The sequence below is a fragment of the Plectropomus leopardus genome, chromosome 6 (genome assembly GCF_008729295.1).
Source record: "Plectropomus leopardus isolate mb chromosome 6, YSFRI_Pleo_2.0, whole genome shotgun sequence".
Classification (NCBI taxonomy): Eukaryota; Metazoa; Chordata; class Actinopteri; order Perciformes; family Serranidae; genus Plectropomus; species Plectropomus leopardus.
Window position 1 is genome coordinate 7,884,581 of NC_056468.1, and position 16,626 is coordinate 7,901,206.

At 40.2% G+C, this 16,626-nt stretch overlaps 1 protein-coding gene across 2 annotated transcripts; it reads left to right on the forward strand.

Annotated features, from left to right (window-relative positions):
- Positions 1 to 3,756: 3,756 nt before the first annotated feature.
- On the forward strand, positions 3,757 to 14,439 carry tbx1 (T-box transcription factor 1). Of its 2 annotated transcripts, none has more exons than XM_042488118.1 (8): positions 3,757 to 4,335; positions 5,507 to 5,897; positions 8,320 to 8,421; positions 8,825 to 8,996; positions 10,069 to 10,224; positions 11,315 to 11,382; positions 11,996 to 12,096; positions 13,423 to 14,439. In XM_042488118.1, the coding sequence occupies exons 1-8, from the start codon at positions 4,152 to 4,154 to the stop codon at positions 13,803 to 13,805; spliced, it is 1,557 nt and encodes a 518-aa protein (XP_042344052.1). In that variant the 5' UTR covers positions 3,757 to 4,151; the 3' UTR covers positions 13,806 to 14,439. The 2 variants fall into 2 exon arrangements, with proteins under 2 accessions (XP_042344052.1, XP_042344053.1); XM_042488119.1 differs by having other exon boundaries at positions 5,558 to 5,897; positions 13,423 to 14,438.
- The last annotated feature ends 2,187 nt before the right edge of the window (positions 14,440 to 16,626 follow it).

Sequence of the window (16,626 nt, forward strand, 5' to 3'; positions counted from 1 at the left end):
TACAGATAGCTGAGGCACCTTTCTGAAAACTTCCTCCTGCATACCTGCGTCTCTCCGAGCGTTTCCTAAAGCCCCGCGGAGAGAGGGGACACCCCGGGCCCTCTGCTGTCAGCGGTCAACTGCTCACTTCCTCTCCTCTTATTCAGGGATTTAGACTAATATTTAGATAGGATAGGGTTTTATACGTAGAGCGCGCCGCCTCGGTCCCCACTGCTTTAGTCACGCAACATGAATGTGAAAATCGTTGTTTTTATGATGAGTGGAATAACCCGTGATTTATTATCTGTTAAATGATGTGAGCGTGTAATTAATAATTTTATCAGCCTGATTGTGGCGCAGACGGGCTCATTAAATTAAAGACTGTAGAAATAAATATGTCCGCAACACACGCGTAAAAACATCAAAGCAGATTTGATGCAGTTTTATTGTGCGTCTGAGGGAAGCAGAGAGGAAGCAGACAGACAGAAAAGAAGATGATGAGAGCGCGCGCCCACAGGTCCTTGTAGATATGACCTAATCTCATCTCTGTTTAATAATAACGCAGAAACAGCAGCAGCCGAGCCATGACGTTTACGAGATCTGTGCCATTTAATGAGGCTTGGGGGGGTTTGGGGAGGTTTGGTGATTTGTCATGTTACCACAACAGGACACACAGGACCACACAGGCCTGTCCTACAGAACATGAGGAACAGAAACGTCCGATTCTCGTGTCTCGTCGAGACAACAGGAGGAACACCAACAGCACAGGGATCTGTCTTGAGTGTCACTAAATGATTGTCAAAATGTTACCTACACTCAGCTGCAATCAGTTGATCAATTGGTTATTTTTTATATATGTTTTAATCAAACAACGAATGTGTTTACGCGCTCATCCAAGTGCGTAAAAGCGCGCACCAAATGACACCGATGGCCCACAGTTTGCCTTCTGTTGGTCCCTGTCACCGTCCTGCAGTAGCCTGTCACTCACCTTCGCATACTGCTTCACTGTACCGTCCGGAGACAAGAGCACTGCAAGGATATAAAGTAATGGAAAGCAGAAAATAACGCGTAATAAGGATGGATATATTTTCCAGTGTTGGATAAGAGTGTAAAAGATAAAATAATAATTAGAATCAAAAGCTGTTAAATTCGCAGTGTGCTTTCAGTTTCACGTTTCAGTTCAGATATGAAGGTGGAAATGACGCCTGAAGCAAACTCCGAAAACTCAAGTGTGGGCTTTGAACCCGGGACTCAAGAACTGCAAATTCTGCGGAAGCACTAATTAACTTCAGGGAAATAACACGTCGCAACTGATATTACTCACATCAGCAGGGCCAGCAGATGTACAGGCACTTTAAGTATAGCCAAGTTTTGCTTTTTTTCAATGAAGAGTCTTTTCTTCAAAATGCATAACTTGCCAAGACGTTTAATTAAATCAAGAAGTCGTTTCAGCAGTCACTTATGATAATTTTTTTACTAACAAATCCAAGGCTGTTTCTGGACTAAAACTGGACTTAATTTGTTTAATAATTTAAATACTTTGTTAAAGAACTTTAAAGTCTCTACAATGAAATAATAATTTTATAAGACCAAACAACAGTGGTTTCATTTTATATTTTATATTAAGCAGCAGCTATAAAGGAGACGTGGCAGTTCGACGCTGTTCTGTATCCATCAGTCAGTGAACGGAGAAACGATGAAGCCGGTGTTCAGGCCTGTATCCTCTAATCAGTGAGAGCTGCTCACACTTTGCTCACTTTGTCTAGTTGCTGTCAGGTCTGCGTGCGTACTAAAAACACTATAGGGTACAGTATGGAGCATGTGAAGTCCTACAGAGTAACGATATTTTAAATAAAGTGAAAGACGTGCTTTATTAAAAACATAAATAATAAAAATCTGTTTTACCGGATTGAAAATGCTTCTCCTGATAAAACTGCTTGAAAAACGAAAAATCACTACAACACTAAGATATGTATGTGGCAATCAAATGTGCTTGTATCTAACTTTTAAACTTTTTGGAAACCTCCCTGTGGTGTTACTAACATAGGTGCAGGGATCTCTTTTTTCTGATTCTTTGACTCATCACTTACTCACTTAGCTACATTGTTATTAAGCCTTGCAGTGTGTATTATTCCCACACTGGATCAATACTTATTTTCATTTATTGTAAGCTTTCTATTGTAATTCTGCTCTGGCACTTTCTCTTTTTCCACACAGTAGTTGCACGAAATTTGTTTAGATCTTTTGCATGAGGTAAAATGTAGGTTGTTATTGGACTCTTATATTTTTTCCCGTTTAATATTTCACCCCAAAAGTTAGCCTGTGTGTTCATCAGTGCACTGTTGAATTCCTCCGCTGAGCTTTGGCCGCTGCTGAGGCCTGCGAGCGAATTCCAACACAGTCTCTTCCCATTTTGATCTGCTCCTGTATTTTGTCTGTTATCACCTGAGTATTTACAAAGGAGGCTTCCGACTTGGCAATGACGAAGTGAGTCGGTATCGATGGCATCATATCTGATAAAAAAAAAAAAAAAAAAAAGAAAGAAAGAAAGAAAAAGAGGCCGGCACACACTGGGAGGAATACATAATGTGGGCAATGGGTTACACTGGTTTTGACTGCGCCCTGCGTAATTTCTTTTAAAGCGTAATCAGTGCACAAAGGGCACATATTAGTCTCAATTTTATGAATAAACTGTGTGAACATCTATCTATCTATCTATCTATCTATCTATCTATCTATCTATCTATCTATCTATCTATCTATCTATCTATCTATTTTCCCTAAACAACAAATGTAGTTTATTTTTGATCCCTGCCTCCCGTGGAGAAACATCCAAAACAAATAGAGTTAATCCTCTAACTGCTTTATCCCATTAGAACCCCGCTGCTCTGCTGACTTCACGCTTCATTTAATGACTGCAGTGTAAATTAGACCATCCGGTCGCTATCAGCTCCAACGAAACCCATCTTTGGTCGCTGCACATTAAAGCTGAACCTCGATAAGCTGAGAGGCAATGAGGCGATAGAGGAGGCGCACGGCGGAGAGGTCAAGTCCAGCTCTGGCCTAAAGTGCCACGTGTGTTTATTCTCTCTGTTTACTGTCTGCTAAGAAGGCGCTCTGCTGCGTAAAATGTGTCTTTCTGTGTGTAGTTAAGACATATACGAGGTATGGGGCTGCGTAAATATCACGTTAAATCGCGCGAAACTGCGCTATACATTATAGTTTAGAAAAGTAGACAATGCATAAGCGTAAGGGGAGATTGTTGGTGAAAAAAAAAAACTCACAATGTGGAAAGTGTCAGCTGAATGAATCATTCCTCAAATAAAGTCAAATATCTGTCATTTCTGATATGATTCCACGTCTTGCATCCATATTTAATTTCACTTGAATTAAAATTCTTATTTATCTGTTATTTGACTCAGAAACACGCAAAACATTTGCAACTGATTAAAAAAGTGAATTAACTTTTAATCATTTATGTTTTGCCAATCTTGTTTAAAGCAAACTGAATTTTCGGAGTGAACCCCCCGCGTAAAAGCCTCGCACTGCAGCCGCTGCTGTTCCACGCAGTCTCCGGGCAGCAGCAGCTCTGTCTGGGCTTGGACAGCTGAAATATGCTAACGCATATATAGGCCCATAATTTACTGGAAAAGTGGCGCACTTTGAAGCCGGACATTGCAATGACGTTGGAGTTGAATTCAAATGACTGACACTCTTATTGAAATAAAACATCCAGTGCAGAGCACAGACACTTTTTTCCTAGTTGGTGCAGGGGGAGGCGTGGATCTCGCTCACTTTTGACATTCTCGTAGCAGTAGTCGCTTCTCCTCAAGGCAGGACTCAGATGACACCACCCCGCCACCGACCGGAGGAGAAACGAGGGAAGCTCTCTCCGCGGATGAACTATGTTTTGACACCAGGACGTGTTTAGGGGTTCATCAGCTGAATGTGAGCGCCGGGGAGCTTTTCGCTTCTTCGCAGTAGCAGTGGGAATACTTTAAGAACAGACTACCCCAGACTCTTGCACCCACGGAGCGCCGGTGGCGGAATGTGAAAACCCCATTTTAGCGCATGTTCCTCTCCATTGTGCGCAGCCTTCTCCTGCTTTCTGCGCGGTTGGAAAGCGGAGGAGGAGGAGGAGGAACGGCTTTCCGCGACTCGTTCCCTTGCCTATGGACGACGGCGGTCCCCTCTCTCCAAAGGCAAATGCTTTCAGTATTGCCTCTCTGATTTCGGCTGCAGAGCAAGCAGGAAACGCCGCGTTTGACAAACACAGCACCGGCCCGAACACGCCAGACCTGCATAACCACAGTTCCTTTAAAATGCACTACAGCACTGTCACCCGGGAAATGGAAGGTAAATCACTTTGTTGATGCCCATAGAGCTGCTGCAGCATGCACACATCTCCGAATTTACACAACACGTCGACATTTTCAAGATGCACAATGGAAAGCAAAGCGCAAAACCACATGTGGGTGCGTTGTTTTGAATGCATGAATGAAATTATTGTTAAAAAGTAATTCTGACACAATTGGCCCACTATGAAAAATAATGCAAAATCAGCCCAATATCACGGGGGAGAAGTCTGAATACAAAGCAGTCAGAGTGGAAAAAAAGTTTCCCAATCCAAAACCCCAAAGCGCAGTACAAAGAGTCAACTTTAATTCGTGGACAGATTCACATACATTGAGAATGAAGCCAAGAGGAGGAGGGTTTACACGGGCACCCTGTGCGTAATGGTAAAAACAGACCATAATAAGCATATCCAGCTCGGAGGGAGGTGTAAATCCATAGAGCTATTTATCCAATAACAAGAAAGCAGCAGTCACCTGCTGCTTGTTTGTTTGTTTGTTCATGCAAATCAGTGTGTGTTTACCTTGTAAACCGTTTACACTCCGCTCTGCCGGTCAGATCCTCTTTTGTTTGCTAACGGGAGTGATGTGGGCGATACCCTTATCCAAAAGTTAAATGGGTGCCGGAAAGCCCATTAAAAAGGGGCGCACTTCTGTGTCAATCAGTCTCGTCCCAAGGCGAGGAAAAGGCACATTACCTGCAGTTCCTTATCTAAATAGAAATAAGAACCGGTTTTATCGCAAAGGGGAGGCCCTCTGCGTCAGATAAGAGAGGAGACTGGGTTGCAGTGTAACACACTGCAGCAGCGCACAACAGAGGCCGCTCAGAGCGCAATCGATCCGAGGCGAAAACTCATTCACTCGCACTCGAAGCTCCTACTTTTGCGAAAATTCAGAGATTTTGAGCGTGCGCCGCCGTTTTTTGGAAACTTTTTGTCACTATTGGGACGTTCGCTATTTTAGATCAGGCAGACTGTAGCGCGCTGGCAGTGGATGCAACTTCAGGGATTACTGAGCAGCCGAGACGGAAACTTTTAAACCAAAAGGGGTGTATTTGTGCGTGACATCTTCATCTGGAGATCACCGAATCCTGCTTCTGTTTTTACTGTCTGTGTTATAACCGACTCTGAGTGCACGGCATATTTAGTAAATCCAGTTTTTTGGGATGATTTCAGCCATATCCAGTCCGTGGCTGACGCAGCTGTCCCATTTTTGCGATGTTGCAGCCTTCACGACGAGCAGCCTGAGCAGCCTCAACACGCCGGGGGGCTACCACCTCTCTCCGTCCCCCGGGGACCCCTACAGCCAACATGAGTCCCACTTCGAGCCCTGTCCGGCCGCCCAGCATAACTACAACTACCCGGGGACTAACCCGGGCCAGGCCCCGCCGAGTGACAGCGGGACTCCCAACTGCTCCTCGTCGTCCGCCAACTCCACACCGAACGGCAAAACTATAGTGAAGAAGAACCCCAAAGTGGCCAACATTAACGTCCAGCTGGAGATGAAAGCTTTATGGGATGAATTTAATCAGCTTGGGACGGAGATGATCGTTACAAAGGCTGGCAGGTGAGCACAGTGATACACAGGCCAGAGGCTTAAAACGGATTTTTCGCTCCTTATGCGCATTTCGGTAGACCGGACAGATAATACAGAGTAGCAAAAAATAACAAAATAAATGAAATAAATAAAAATGAAATAATAATAATAATAATAAATGTCCGACTTAAAGGAAGCAGCATGGCAATAAAATATGTTTGTGTGAATAAGATGTAAATATTTTTGAGCATTTATGCTAATGGAAAAAATAGAATTTGCAGGATATATATTTCCATTTAGTTTATTCCTTTTTATTTGAAAAAAAGATACAATTGCAGATAGTAACCACCAAATTAAGATAAAGGGATTTCATGAAAAAAAAAATTATTATTTAATCAGGAGTTCATAATGAACCAACTTTTTCACTATTCATTTTTGAGGATTTTTGTTGTTGTTTTTTTGTTTTGGTTTTTTTTTGGGGGGGGGGGGTCGACTTCAAATGACATTTTTGGAGTCCAAACTAGTAAAAGTGTATTACACGTATTGTGCTGCTGTTGCTCATTGTGCTAAAATGTAAATTTACACGCCTGATTAATTAAATGAATGGATACTTTCAACAAGCTTTATATTATGCATTTCATAAAGCTGTGCAGGTCTCAGGCCTGCTGCTGGAGCTGTTTTTTTAAGACGAGGTCAAACGCATGGAGGCTTGTCGGTGGATGTGTGGCTGTATTTTGTCAGCTGTAAACACCGTGATCCTGCTGCGTTTTATAGATCCAATATGGATAACTGTGGCAGTCTCACTTTTACGCACCGCCGTCATACAGAACACTCTGGTCTTTAATCTATGATGGTCTTTGCGTGAACGAAGATAAGCTCCTATATACGGTAATTACGGTGTTGCAGTCTTGTTTTTGTTCGGGACTCTACACGTGTTTACACCTTTTCTTATTTCCTCATTTCAGCAGTGTCTGTCTGCATCCCTCCCTTTCCACTTCAGTCTCATAAAACAATACATTGGTTACATAAATTGCATGAATACACACACATCTTGTTAAACCAAAATTTTGTTAATAAAATATGAATACTATATGATGTATACAACGATATATGATATATGAATGGATATTATAATAAAAATCAGACTATGGCCATTTAAGGAAATCTTATCGTTCATTTCCTCTTTCAAATTTGCAAAAATTTAGACCAATTATATAGGTCATTTTTATATCAAAAGCTACACTGTATCCATTCGCCTGCTTGTGTAGGTGGGACAATATCCTTAACAACGTTGACCTCTGACCTTGTGGAGAGACAATAAAATGTTACACTAATATTATTTTTGACCAGTAAATTTGGTGCCTTAAAGCATCTCCAAATGGCGCTCTGAGTTTTCCTGTATACAGTAATATAAAGAGGCATTAGATAACTGGTTTAATCCTAAAAGTGCAGGGTTGAGTCTCCCTGCTCTGCTCTGTCTGACAGGAGAAAGGAGATCTGCAGCAGAGCACTTTAGAAGCTCCTTCAGCCTCACCTAGCCACAACACTGACGTTAATTGAGCGTTGATTTTAGGATCCCTTTCACTGACTCGGCGGATTACTCAACTTTCAACCCATGTTCTGGAGGGATATAGATCTAGAGTAATCTATAGGGTGGAGAGGAAAAACAAATGTTTGTGGTCATGGGCGCTGACTGCATCTTTAAAACCAGAGTTAACAGCAAAAAAGTGAATGAATTCATATTTCTAGGGACGAAGCAGAATGGTTATAAATGAAAAGAGTTCACCAAAATATCAAAATGCAAAGAACACTGCCTCTAAAAGTTCCTATTAGTATTTTTTCATACAAGTGGACTAACAATTCAGCATATTTTATGATGACATGCAGCATGACCCTGATTATCAAAAGTTCAAATTCAAAATTGAGCTCGATTACTGCCACACTTCATAACGCCCATCTGCGCGCCTGTAAGTATTTCCACTACATGTGTGTAGGCCTTCATGTGTCTGGAACTCATCAAAACAGTAGAGGAGAAGTTAAAGCGTCTTGCCAGAAGTTACAAAACCGGAGCTAAAAGGCAACAAACCCAAAGCTCGAATCAGATGAGGGAGAGTTTTATCTGGTTACGCGCGGCCTCACACACGTCATTACCAATAGCGCGAGGCTTCTGTCTTCTTGTTGCCTCAAGCTCGGGCCAAATTAAGCTCTGTAGGCCTGCAGCAGAATATCTCTCTGCAAACATGCCGCCTTTCTGAAAAAAAAAAAATGCTTTGGCAAAATCATTTGCTGGCTCCTCTGACGAATTCCAAAATTATTAAAAGGGTTGGACATTACGGTTCACACACACGCATAGATAATAGTTTTAAAAGTTAAGGCATAAAAATTAAATGTGCGCGCAGCAACCATTTAAGGCTAGATTTAACATTTGTATTGTGTTTTTTTTCTTTGCCAGGAGAATGTTTCCAACTTTCCAAGTGAAAATATTTGGGATGGATCCCATGGCAGACTACATGCTCCTGATGGACTTCCTGCCTGTAGACGACAAACGTTACAGGTAACTATTTGGATGTCTTTAGGCAACTGCAGCACTCATCTGTCACTACAGGACCGTAAAACACTGTACTAGTCCGGAGGCTTTCACTGAGCTGGATAACACACACTTTGCCGTGTTTCCACAAACACAAGAAGACAAAAACTAAACATAAATATATCTAAATATAATAATCATTATTTTCCATGTTTAGACTAGACCATTTATAATATCTACATAATATTTTTTTCTTTAACATACTGTCAATAATTAAATAATAATTAAATGTCATATTTTATTAACGTCATTTTATATAGCCGTGTCAACGCGTGCATGGAATTTTTGTTGAGTTGGCGACTTTATTCAAGTTAGTAACGCCGGACAATCGGAACTTTGTGTCTAATAAACTTTTTTTGCGACCTCACAGGTATGCTTTCCACAGCTCATCGTGGCTGGTTGCCGGTAAAGCAGACCCCGCCACACCGGGCAGGGTCCACTACCACCCGGACTCTCCAGCCAAAGGCGCACAGTGGATGAAGCAGATTGTCTCCTTTGATAAACTCAAACTCACCAACAACCTGCTGGACGACAACGGCCATGTGAGTGACTGGAAATAAATGCATTTAAAAAAAGACTAACATACACTTAAGTGCGCCTAAACTGGAACAGCTAAAAAGATATTGTAAATAATTATAAAATATACAGCGATTTAATTAACTTTAAACATTATTTAAGCACACGAGTGTACGTTTCAACTGAGAGCTCAAGTGATCAAAAACAACATTAACTGGTGACTACATCAACTATGAATTCACCCTTTAGCCCCAACAGGGAAAAGCTTGCCGTTAAGGAGAGATTGGACATTTTTATTCGGCCTCAAACTGACTGATAGAAGTGATTTAACATTAATAAAGCTCGATATTTTGACTAATAGTCAAATGCTGCCAAATCCTCCTCTCAGTCCACAAAATGGCACTTCACATCAGGCTTTACTCCAAAAATGACGGCAAGGAAGCGGAATATTTCACCACTGGAAATTATTTCAGCCTCTCCCGCGTGATGTTCCATCTCTGTCTGAGTGTTTCCGCATTAAGTTGTGAAATCAGAAAGAAAACGGGAGATTTTCAAGTTCTGGGGGCATAACTTTAACAAATATCGTGACACTGCTGAATGTGTGTAGGAGGAGAGAGGATTATTTGACAATCATCATCATCATATTTCTATGGTGAGGCTTTTCAATATTAACTGTGCAGATAACATATTGCAAGGTGGTCCTTATATATTTAAATAAATATCATAGTCTCACATGGCTCCAATCACACGCCACATTTAATGCGAGCGTTACGGCATTTACCAAAACTTATTTTATTTTTCATTTCTATTCATAAATGTGCATCTACGAAGTGGTTGGCATGATTTTAATATGCATTATTATCATCATCCTTCTCATAAATGTTAGTTTTTTTTTTAATATAACATATTAAATAGGTATAGGTCGTTTGGTGTTTGAAATATGGCACATTATTTTATTTCATTTCCACCAATCATTTTTTATTAGCCTATATACCACGATCGAAAATAATCTGACTTCGAGCTATGCCCTCAATCCTCTGGTGCAATGTTGCGTTACAAAATCTATTAGAGTGCTGATGAATCCTCTGGTTTTTGCAGATCATTCTGAACTCCATGCACCGCTACCAGCCCAGGTTTCATGTGGTTTATGTGGACCCCCGCAAAGACAGCGAGAAATATGCCGAGGAGAATTACAAAACCTTTGTTTTTGAGGAAACCCGCTTCACGGCGGTCACAGCGTACCAGAACCACCGGGTAAGAGGCATTTATTACCTTGTATGGAATTTAGATGGGCTGTGCAGAAACCAACAGCAGCTCTGCGGGATGTGACCTGATTCTAAAGGCATAAATAGGTTGAACAACCTTTGCATTTTCAACAGTATATCGCGATAACGTATGAAAATATTAATAAATTAATAAATATTAAAAATAGCACGTTTTGTGACTGAGGCGCTACATTGTGCAAAATTCTTAAAGAATGTATGTTGTGTTCACTACCTCAATCTCTTTCATTGCGCGCTTTTTGCGCGTAAACTAAATGCTACTTTCGCTCCGTGCGCACAACGGTGTTTCCTTTTTTTTCTGCGTCGTCCCTGCTGTTTCCTATCAGGCCCGGCATCTGTCTGGATTTACACGTCAGTGCAGAGGTTATTCAGAAGGACTCGCAGGACGAGCGAAACATTAGAATAAAAGTCGGTCCCAATCAGTAATTTACAACTGAGAGTGAAGACTGAGGGAGTCGGCGCGTTATTGTGAATATTTCCGTGGTCAGAAAGTGATCAGACCGGAGATAAAATAGCCTAATTCTGGTCAGTTTGATGCGAAATGTGATCATTTTTCATTATTTTAAGGCTACACTTAAAGCCGCGATGGTGAGAGCGGTTAATTTATGGCCTTTATAATGTAATGGAATTGGGACAAAATAACACATATGTGTAAAATGAAATTTGAAATGTTGTAAAAAATATTTATATATAGAATAAAGATGGGAGGAAGAGGTTATGATTCTGAATCATTCATGATTATGACTGTTGTGTCTGTATGGGAATATACAAAAAGATGCTAAAAGCTCTGTATATGAATATACTTACTGTAGCCCTGAACAACAGAGCATTATCTGTTTGCTCATATATTCTATTAAAGTCAGCAGTGTGTTTAATGTGATTTTTTATTTATATGGACAGAAGGGATTTTCCATCTAAAATAGTCAGTCCATCATGCTCATATCACTGCTGTCCTTTCCAATAGAAATCAAAAGTGATGCCTTACAGAGATGGAAATGGCATTGTGTATGACTACTCTATGCAGCACTAAGGTTCATTTGATGTTGTGCTCTGGATTTCAGATCACACAGCTGAAGATAGCCAGCAATCCCTTTGCAAAGGGCTTCAGGGATTGTGACCCAGAGGACTGGTGAGCATTTGCACTCAGAAGGCTGTATTATTATAATACAGTCTTATTGGCATGTTTCCACATGGTGTTAAAATGTGCAACAGAGCCAGCCGGGCCGGAGAGCATTTGCAAAATAGTTTTTCTGTTTGTTTTATCTCACACAGGTGCCAGATGGGTGGAGTTTGCCTTATGAAAAAACACACAATGAGTGCATGAAGTTTAGAAATCACTGGTTATTGTTTGAAAGTCAATCGGCCGTGCTTTTCTGTCACTGATAAATTACCAGACACTCTCGTAATTGTAACAATAGATTAAACCCCACCCATCTGGTACACTCAGGCTCAGTGCTAATGCCTATTCCAAATGCTGCTCACCCTGCTCTGCATTTTTTAAAGCATTAACTAAGCATTTACAATGATGTTTAAGGGAAATTTGATTATTTAAAAAAAATGTAATAATAGGTGGCTTCGCATTTCATTGTAAATTTGGGGGCCTGTCAATGTATAAATGCTCATTACATGCAACAGTGTAAACTCTTAAAATGTGCATTTATCATTTTAATATATAATAAAGAAATTGTGCTCTTGACATTCATTAAATGAGTATGTAACTGAATCCATTCTCCCTGCTCCAGGCCCAGGAATCACAGGCCAGGCTCTCTGCCAATAATGAGTGCCTTTGCCAGAACAAGAAACCCAATGTCATCTCCCCCTCAGCAGAACGGCACAGAGAAAGGTCTGCAACTCGCTCTTTGTTCATTTCAAAACTCATGCGTGCTATCAAACATGAAACACAGTCACGTTAGGTTATCCTGCTTTTCGACAAAATGTTTTTCTTTCAATTGTTGGCATAGTTTGCCCCGTTTTCTCTTAATTTTCTATTCCTGAGTTAAGCACAGAGGTGCATTCACAGTATCAGGCCAATGGCTTTTAATTAAACATCAAATATCAGCCAGTCAATGTCATCCACTGCCCACATAATAGAGGTTCTTATGCTATTATATAACTGACCACCACTTCCTAATACAGTCAAATCTCTTATGGAAATTCAATTATCTTGACATGATGACAATTTATTTATTAACCCTTTGAAACCTGGAGCAACATCACTTATCTTATGTTGCTTTCAGATGCCTTTTTACAAGTGTTAAAACCTTTAGCAAATTGGTTCCTTTTCTTTCAAAAACATGGAAAATAGGCAATGAGCAACTTAATAAGAATTGTTACGGAAATTGCAAGAAATTGGAAGATTTAGAAAATTATTTTACAAAAGCAAGGGAAAAACTTTATATAAAATTATCTGTTTAAAATGATGTTACAGTTTACAAGCATTTTTTCTTTGTTTATTTGTGGGTTTTTAAACTTTCCCTCCCTAGTTTCAGGTAATTGTCTTGTAATTTTTAAAAATGTCTTGCTAATTTTGGGGTTATCAGGTTATTTATTCTTCCATGCTTTCTTCAAATGTTTTTAAAAGAAATCAAGACAATCTGCTCAGGTTCCAAAGAGTTAATTGCAGAATAATAATTCAAAAATCTAACCATAAAATGTTATCCATCTGAAGAAATATATCTTTAAAATGTTTTATTTTGGAAGCATTATATTAAAATAAATTCTGCAACATTTTATGGTTAATTGCAGAATAATAATTCAAAAATCTAACCATAAAATGATATATATATATATATATATGTATGAATATTTTTAATAATAACAAATACTGTTTACACTATTCTGGATTTTAATCCAGACGTTTTCTATTTAGAGATGTAAAAACTGCTGTCCTGCAAACAAATACTGCCAATTTTTGAAGTATTACAATTGTGAAATGAGAATTTGTAATATATCAATGCACAGTGCAAACTGTTACTGGCTCCAACCAAAAACAAACATATTAGTATGAGCATTCAAAACCTGTACCTGTCATAACTTAGAGTAGTTAGTACTGCAGAAGTGAACACACACACACACACTCCCTGTTTAGCAAAATATGCATAACCTGCTGGTACAAAGTATGCACGACACATTGACTTGTCTGACTGCTCTCATGCCTCTTCCTGCACAGAGGACAGTAGGCGGGAGTACGAGCGAGACCCCAGCGGCACGCCCATACACGCTGACCCAGCTCACCAACTGATGTCCCGGGTCCTCAGCCCCGCCTTGCCTGTCCCAGGAGGCCTCCACGCCGTCCCACTCACCAGTGGCCGACCCAGCCCTCCTCACGACCTTCGCTCAGATCCCCACGCTCTACCCCCGGACACCCTGCACCACCACCCTTACAAGTACCCGACCACCTATGAACACTACCTGGGTGCCAAGACCAGGCCGTCACCCTATCCTTTACCCAGTATCAGAGGACACACATACCACCACCACATGAACCCGGCCACAGCTAACATGTACTCAGCCACAAGTGGTCCCTCTAACTATGACTATGGGCCCAGATAATGACTGCTGTCCACCGGAACGGCGCTCAGCACTGTGGGAATGGAAACAGGCAGGAAAGGCAACACAGTCCTGTCTATTGATGGCTTACGCAACCTGCAGGGTGCGTTCATGGGCTGAAACTCTGTTGGATAAACCCTGCCGTATTTATTTAAAGGAAATGCATCTGTGCATTAAGCAAGGAACCTGCTCCGAGTCCTTGAAGAGGTCTGCTTTGACCTCTGAACACAAATGGCAATAGCTCCACAGCAGGGCACCTCTTACCCGAGTGGTGCAGACATTGAGCCAGCAAACAGAGGGGACAGGAGGGACCTCTCCTTAACATAGACAAAAACTTTGATCACAGACTGGAATTGAATTCTTTTCTTTTGTGTTGGATGCACTTTTTGATTTGCCTTGTTTTTATTGCTTTCAAAAAAGCCATATGTTATATAGTCCATCAACCTTTTAGGTAGACGAGATGTTTGCATGTTGAGCTCATCAGAGAGGGTGTCGAAACACATCCAAATGTTTTTGTTTGAGGAAGAAAAAAAAAACGAGATTTGATTTTGAAACATTCTCAACATCTTGAGCCGCTCTGAGAAGCTTGTACCATGGCACTGACTTGCAGCAATTCAAAGTAAATAAATGAAGCAGAATGACTGTTCTGTATCTGTAAAATAAACATTAAATTCTTGTAATTCATAAAAAATGGTCTTTGAGCAGATCTTCCATTCAAAGCTCTGTCTGCTGTTGCACTGCTGTAGGGGGAGGGTTAAAAAAAGCTTACCTCACTGATAGCATTGTTCTGGTTGCTCCGACCGGATTTGCCCTGTTGAATTGGGTTGGTGTGTCCGCTGCTCCTGCAGTCATTGGAAGTCAGGACTTGGAGGCTGTCTAAACATTAGACCACACTAAAGTTCAAATGTTGAAATCTGCACCTGCGTCAATAGATAAAGCATATACATACACACATAAATACACTTGTTAGGTGTAGATTTTGTGGGGTTATGTCCCCCTTAATATTTAGAACAATAAACAATATGCATTTGTCCCCATTGAAAAAAAAAAACATGACAGTAGCAGAGGACTTTATTTTTTGGCACAATTAAACACATTTACATTATAAATGATGCTGAAAAGACACACATTTATACATAAAAATTCAACATGATATGGGGAAATTACGTGTTTTGTACTAAAATTTCTGGCAGAGGACCTCTATACACCATATTTCACGTGTCCCTCTCAATATGAAAAGGCAACCTACGTCCTTGCACTTGTTGACCATGCTTCCTACTTCACACACTTCCCTCTCTTAGTTATGATAACACAATATAAGTGGCTGTGGTCACATTACAAATTGAAATGTATTTGTTTTTTTATAAGTCAATAGCAAGAGATCATTTTCAATTTGTCAAAAAAATGAAAAAAGACCATGAGTGCCTAAAACCTTTAGGGAACAATAACACTAATTCTAAATAACTGGAATATTATATGACTCATTGGGCATTTAAGCATTTATCATCACACTATTGGCAAATAATTTGATAAAATATGTAGGCCTATTTGATGAAACTTCTGAAATTTGTTTTCAAAAACTTTCAACAAGCAATGTAATCATGTCATACGAACTGGAAAAAAAGACAGCATTTGCATTTCCCCTCTCCCCATAAGGATATCATTGCTCATATTTAATGGGACAGTTGTGTGATATTTTAGGAACGTCACCGTCTCCTATCTGTGCAGCCATTTCCACCTCCTATTTGAAGTCATATGAGGAATGCTTTGTTGTCAAGGTTAATCTTGTTGGGGAAAAAAAGTCTGCTTTGGGATTTTGTGCCTTTCATGATACAAAAGGAAATGTACCCTAATGATTCATTTCAATAATGTATTTTTTCTCCTTGAACCCTGCTGCCATTGAGCAGAGAGCAGGGGGGAAAAGGATGCCCGGGGGCTGCTGACCTCTGACTGTTTAATGGCTTGTAAAGGTGTCAAAGGTTAAATAATGTTTCCACTCATTTGAACGCAAACTAATTGGTTGTAGAGTTGTTTTGCTTGTTTGGGCAGTTACTGAAGCTTTTGGGTTACAGTGTAACTGTACTATGAAGCCAATATGGACAATTAAGTCTTAAAAATTCAAGCTAGCCTGAAAGGTCTTTGCAAACTACTTAGCCTTATGAAAAATGTTTATATAACAGATAGGCCTAATGTTATTTGACAAGCAAGCCTTACTGTTAATTAATTCTCATTTTTTACAAAGCATTTTTTACTAAAACTGTTTCTCTCATGTAGGGTTATAATTAAGTCAACTACTTAAATCAATTTTTCATAATAATTTGTATTCGCCCGCAAAAATGGCCAAAGCCTGTCCACTGCAACATTTCGTGCCCCTGTGCAGTCTGGTCAGGAAGCTGCCTGGTGTGGACCAATGCCAGCCTGTAGGTGCTGAAGAGCAGCAGTCAAAGGTCAAGAAGCACCGCGAGACAACTCTGGGTTTATTTCGTGCACCGCTGGGGCGCATGGGGCGTTGAGAAAGGGTAGCACGTGGGGCAAGAAGGGTCAAAGGCGATATGCGGACTAATTATAGGGTTCGTAACGCAGAGGAAACAACAATAAAACTGCTATTGCATGTCATTTTTAGGACAGGATAACTGTCAGTGACTGCAGTGAGGAAACTACCATCAGTTGGCTTTTTTCGGTAACAAAGTAAAGGCTAATTTAATTCATTTTCTCCTGATAGATACTAGTATGATTAAATCAAGTTAAATCAAACTAATAACTAATTAATTAGTTACAAACTAATTAATTCAAAAACTATACTGTAAAAAGGTAAACTGAGTTT